The sequence below is a fragment of the Haliotis rufescens genome, unplaced genomic scaffold (assembly GCF_023055435.1).
Source record: "Haliotis rufescens isolate VD_foot unplaced genomic scaffold, xgHalRufe1.0.p SCAF_12, whole genome shotgun sequence".
Classification (NCBI taxonomy): domain Eukaryota; kingdom Metazoa; phylum Mollusca; class Gastropoda; order Lepetellida; family Haliotidae; genus Haliotis; species Haliotis rufescens.
In genome coordinates, this window is record NW_025963802.1 from 41,289,062 (window position 1) to 41,295,061 (window position 6,000).

A 6,000-nucleotide genomic window follows, 5' to 3' on the forward strand; every position below is an offset into this window, starting at 1 on the left:
TTTGTTCATCTTCTAATTTCAAGGCGTTTTAAATAGATTGCAAAGCATGTAATATCCTTGCAAATGATTTGAGGCTTTTGAAAAATCAACATATGCAGCATAAACCTTACCCTCTTCTTAGACAAATGCCGTTGGATAATTACTTGCAAAATAAATATATTATCAACAGCATATGCATTTGACCAGAACACCAGTCTTGTTGAGCACAGACGTATATAAAGTACTGAATACACTTAGCTGCTATTTGACTCCATAATTATTTGGATTTTGTTTATCCCCACTCTTATGAATGATAACTCCTAAGTTCAAAGAGATTTAAAAATGTGCTTTCTCAGATAAATTGTTACACATAAGTTAGTATATGGTACTATTAGATCAGATGAGAACTTGTAGAACTTAGCAATGGAGATGTTTAATTCGTTTTTACTCTACAATATTTCCCTTTCTGCTTAACTGCCAATCTTACCTGTCTAAAGGGGACTGGTCACACATATCCCCATTATCACATTGAGTTTCAATTAACAGGACAGTTGGCAATGAAAGCGGTCGTAAAGTGGTTATACCCATTGGTAACAGAAATGGGTTGGGTAACACTGTATTGGAGTGGGAATAGTTTAAGTGACAACCCATTTAGGTCATTCAATGTTATCAGCTTTACTCAATATGTGCATCATACACTATCCAGATATTATTCTTATTTCTTGGGTCATAATGAAAATACATACCAAGAGTCAAACTGTATGTTTAGTGTTTTTTTCTAAATTTGTATTATGTATACACAAAAACAGAAAGGTGTCTGTGTACATTCTGCATAAAACTCATACAAAAATGAATGTCGAAATGTTACGAAGTGTATTAATGTACCAGTTACTTATTACCGTTACAGATACACTGTTTTGGTTGAGTGAGTGAGTTATTTGGGTTTAACGCCGCTTTTAACAGTATTCCAGTTATATCACGGCGTGTCAGCTTCATGTATGAGGAAAGCCCCAAGTGATGCAGGTCTCAGACGTTTACCACTTCGGTAAAACCCACGAGCACGGGTATGGTGCTGACAAACCTAGAAACATAATGGGGGCGAACCGGGATTCGAACCCACAATCATAGGTTTCTGGCGTGCAAAAGGGCGCAACTCTAGATAGCGAATCGCAAAAACAAGCATTTTTTACGACTAATACATTGTTGGAAGAAAATCAGGTAGCAATGCCAACACGTTTTGAATTGTCTGTGAATCTGTGTACATGTGTGTGTGTGTGTGTGTGTGTGTTTGTGTATACACTCTTCAAAAAAAAGAAACGCACAGGTAGATTTTTAGTAATTGCATTGTCCCTAATAAAGTCGATATTTTTAATTTAATATTCTCATAGATGCAAATATGAAATTTTGGAGCTCGATAGTCACATGTTGTCGTTGTACAAAGGCATTGAAAACTGTTCATTGTCATGTCACATAAGGGCACAAGGTTGCGCTGAACTCAGTATCTCGTTCTCGTAGTCAGCTTCAATGAACTACATACTACCTGTGCGTTTCTTCTTTTTTGAAGAGTGTTTGTACATATGAATTATGACTGTCGTTATTTCGAAATAAGTAGACTAGTGCAAAACATGGAGGTATACGTAGGTGTATAAATCTACAATTTCTAGTGCGGGTAAATACTTAAAATTAAAGCGACTAAAACTTCACCATAATCATAAGACATATCTGCTGAACGCAAAGTTTATTTTACGGTTTTGACCCTTTAATAAGCATGTGTTTATGAGAAACTATTAATTAGTGATGATGCCAGGGGATGGCGAAAAGGTGAAAGTATCCTGCCATTATTGATCTTTATTGAACGATATCAGATCATCGATATACCTGCAGCTTAGATCATACCTCTTGACCAAATGCCCTTGTTAAGATTCTGACAATGCAGTTCATATGCATAAAGAAACAAATCAGCTGAGAGGGGAGCATAATTAGTGCCCATGGGGATGAATATATGTACATCATTCCTGCATATCCTATTTCTAAAGCTCCCAAAGATTTTTATCTTTGAGGAAAAACAGGATTTCACACATTGTTTTATCAGTTAACTTCAGGTGACATTTCTCACAAATTGCCCTAAACCTTGGATAATAGAGTTGTAACTATACATATTGTCATCACATTTAGTGACAAATTCGCCATGGGTGAAAAAATGAAATGTCCCCTTAAGTTTGCTTAAATTATTAATGTAATTAATAATAATTTTCCGAGATTTCAACACATTCAAGGAAATATTTTAAGTTTTTGAGAATGAACGGTGTCTTAATTCCACTTGTCACAAATACTTTCTGTGAATATAAAGGCAATGCTTCCTTGGTTGTATTAAGAACTATGGTTAATCTTTGAGACATGGATTCGGGGAGTACATTTGCTGGATCCAGTAATATATATCTCTGTATACAGATATTTTTGAGCTTTGGAATCCAGTACGAAAGAGAAATTGACAAGTCTGCAGGCCAAAAGTTGATCCCATATATCGGACCGGGTGGAACAATTTTACCTGTCCCGTGCTTTGACATGTCAGCATCACAACTGATTCAATTTTGTTTGTTTGTAACAGCGCACTCAGAAATATTGCAGCTATATGACTTCTCCAAGATAAAGATGGTTGATGATTATCGTGTATTTTAATCTGTATAGCAAGACGGGTTTCTTTCAATGTAGATCATTCAACGGCTACAACTTTTAAGCCCATTTTGCAGTTTGACGCCACATATATGTGCTCTATAGTGTCAGTTTATTTTGCTGTCCCAAACCATTCATCTCCCCCCACAACTACACCTATATTTCATATAACACTGCAAAAAGTGCAATCAGCATTCGTGTATTTTCATTTTGATTACATTGACTGATTCCCTTTATACGGCCATTCTCTCAGTAGATCAGTCAGCAGACGATATAATACACCTAGCATTTCCTATTGTATGACACTTTTATGTAGTTTATGATACATCTTAGCAGTTTTTATTCAACGACTAAACCGACATCACAAGGCATGCTTTCTTGTTTCCGTTTATCAAACTTATGAAAGTGTGAATGAATCAACTAATTAAACGTACAAGTCTTACAGAAAGAGTTTGCGAACAAGAATCAAATTACATGCAAGAGGAATAAATATAAACATTGGGATTAAAATGAAAGTTAAGCAACTTCTTTAATATAATTACATTATGTTATTCAATCATGATCTCTTACTCCAATTTTCTATCTGAATTGTCTGCACCACCTCCGTGCTCGTGGGTTTCACCAAAGTGAAAAAATGAAGTGACAAAACTCTTTCCATACCCAATAGAAATCTCTGCATAAAGCAGAGTCGACAGTACGATGCAAACTATATCATGAGGATATGTTTATGAATCACTATCAAATAGTAATGATACCAGGTGTTCGCGAAAAGGTGAGCGTTTCCTGCCCCACTGGTGGCACCCGTCACAAACACATGCAAAGGCAAGTCAGTTGTTAAGTCCGATATATATCTATATCTCCGAGTGAAATCATCATGATAGACATGTGTTACCGTGTAGTGTACTGGTCATGTATGGATTGGAAATCATTGAACATACAAGACATAAATATACTGTAAGGATATTTATTAACAGTTATACATATAAGCGATAACATCCCAAACATCTTTGTTTAGGATGCAAAACATGTCAACTTTGAAGACACAACTGCTTGAAGCAATACTGACAGTATCTGACACCAACACTATCAATGCAAAACTGGCTGAACCAGAATGGATAGCCCTGATTTTGTTTCATCCCGAACTAAGACACTGTTTCTGTTCATTTAGAGTATCATGTAGGTGGGGTCATATACAGCAGGTCCTGTCGGAGCAACATCAGTTGCGGCAATAGTCGTGGGAGCAGCAGCAGAGGGGGCAGCAGCAGCATTAGCGTCGAGATCAACATACACTGGACCTGCAGGAGACAAAATACAAATAACTGACTTTGACACGATACCGAATGCATTTTGTACAAACACATCAACACTGTAGTCATGTTTCTGATCTACTGCTGGTTTCTTTTGTATCAATTGCATAAGTATCGAGATAAAATAAAATAAACTGACTATTAAGCCATGTTTCTTATTTACTGTATGTTCATTTCTGTAAATTTATAAAGGCATCGAGATCGTACCAGAACCAGAATCTGTAGAATAGAAAATAAATAAATAAATAGGGGATGTATTACTTGATAATAAACCTTGAAACACATCAGCAAGGTTGTCCGTGTTCTCATTTACTGTTAGCGGTTCTATCACAATGTAATAATGCACTTACCATTACCATTGGATTGAATGGCACCAGCGCCCTGTAACCCTGGATGGACTAATCCTTGGTTGGGGAGCCCTGAGCCGAGACCAAGAGGGGAAACACCAAGTCCGTAAGGGGAAACACCAAGTCCGTAAGGGGAAATTCCATATCCGAGAGGAGGAATCCCAAGACCGAAGGGGTGCATCCCAAGACCAAAGCCGGGAATTCTAAGGCCGAAGTGGGGAAACCCTAGGCCGAAATGAGGATTGCCGATGCCACCGAAAGGAGGGAAACCAATTCCAAAACCGTGCGTTCTTGTTATGGCAACAAGGCAGACAATGATGACAGCAAGTACCTTCATGGTTTATTTGAATCTGGGAAGTAAGAGAAAATGTACATGTGTTAATTGAAACCGTGAAATATTTAATGACGTCATTTCTATTTTGACGATGATTTACAAAATGTAATGCAAATGAAGGACATACTGTAAACCATTTAGCTTTCTTCACTGAGAACTAAAACTATATTAACAAAGGCCACTTTATATTCAACTCCATCCTAAATTTTAAACGCATATTTACATGTTATCAAACACGTTTGTATATTCACAAACACACTGAATTTGACAACTCAAAACGTTGAAATATCGCCTTTGTCCGAATAAAATAACAATCACCCAGAAACGTCCCAATCGCTATAATATTTATTTTTATCTTCTTGTAATTTGAATCGAATGTGAAGTAGATTATGAAGCATCCAGTGATCTGAATTATTGTTCTTTTAGGATTGGTTTGGAATAACATGATAATGCTAACATTCCCATCACTGCATATTAAGATGTTTAAGAAAATGCAATAATATGTATTCCGTCATGAACAGAGCGGGTAGAATTATGTAAATAATTATATTCGTGCACATGGATAATCCGTGAGAAGGATCCGGTTCCATATACCACGCAAGTACTTCATGTGAACACGAAATGAAATTAATATATGCGATGACGACATTAAACTGCACACAAAAATACTTACTTTTCTACGGATCAGAATAGGTTTACCAGGAGAGTCCGAATCGGAAAGTGAAGTCTGCATCAAAACGTCTACCTTATATACTAAGACAGACGGTTATATGCACCGGTCCACTTACGGTCATAAATTGTAAATGTGTCTGCACTATGACGGGGTTGTCAACGTATTATACAACGATGGCCAGTCTATGTTAGCTGTGTGATAGTATTTATTGACAAGGACTCATTGATTGACGGCAACAATGGACAGTAAATTATGTCATTCCTTACAGACGTTTTTTCAAGAAATGTGAGGAATTCATCAGCTCATTACACATATAGGGTGAATACATGTCAAATTGTGGAGAGAGAGAGAGAGAGAGAGATAAAGAGAGAGTGAGGGATAGAGAGAGTAATACATGTTATTTTAAATACAATTTACTTTGCATGATGTACGTAAATTGTAAGATTTATAATTGTACGTGTTTCACAGGAAGACATTCGCTTATTAAATGCAACAAGATGGGTAAATTTTGACGAATATATGTTGATATGTCAATATACTCATTGATGGACGGCAACAATGGACAGTAAATTATGTCATTCCTTACATACGTTGATTCAAGAAATGTGAGGAATTCATCAGCTCATTACACATATAGGGTGAATACATGTCAAATAGTGGAGAGAGAGAGAGATAAAAAGAGAGAGA

General features: G+C 36.5%; 1 protein-coding gene across 2 annotated transcripts; it reads right to left on the bottom strand.

Annotated features, from left to right (window-relative positions):
• Nucleotides 1-3,602: 3,602 nt before the first annotated feature.
• LOC124113897 (postacrosomal sheath WW domain-binding protein-like) lies at nucleotides 3,603-5,430 on the bottom strand. Of its 2 annotated transcripts, none has more exons than XM_048393814.1 (3): nucleotides 5,314-5,430; nucleotides 4,316-4,656; nucleotides 3,603-3,947 (listed from the first exon to the last, which is right to left on the bottom strand). In XM_048393814.1, the coding sequence occupies exons 2-3, from the start codon at nucleotides 4,641-4,643 to the stop codon at nucleotides 3,817-3,819; spliced, it is 459 nt and encodes a 152-aa protein (XP_048249771.1). In that variant the 5' UTR covers nucleotides 4,644-4,656; nucleotides 5,314-5,430; the 3' UTR covers nucleotides 3,603-3,816. The 2 variants fall into 2 exon arrangements, with proteins under 2 accessions (XP_048249771.1, XP_048249770.1); XM_048393813.1 differs by having other exon boundaries at nucleotides 4,310-4,656.
• Nucleotides 5,431-6,000: the final 570 nt, after the last annotated feature.

Bases quoted from the DNA above. Each gene is read 5' to 3' on its own strand.
- LOC124113897 (XM_048393813.1), bottom strand. From the start codon at position 4,643: ATGAAGGTACTTGCTGTCATCATTGTCTGCCTTGTTGCCATAACAAGA. The intron at 3,948-4,309 runs GTAAGTGCATTA...TGTCTCCTGCAG, and splicing joins CATTCAATCCAATGGTAATG to GTCCAGTGTATGTTGATCTC.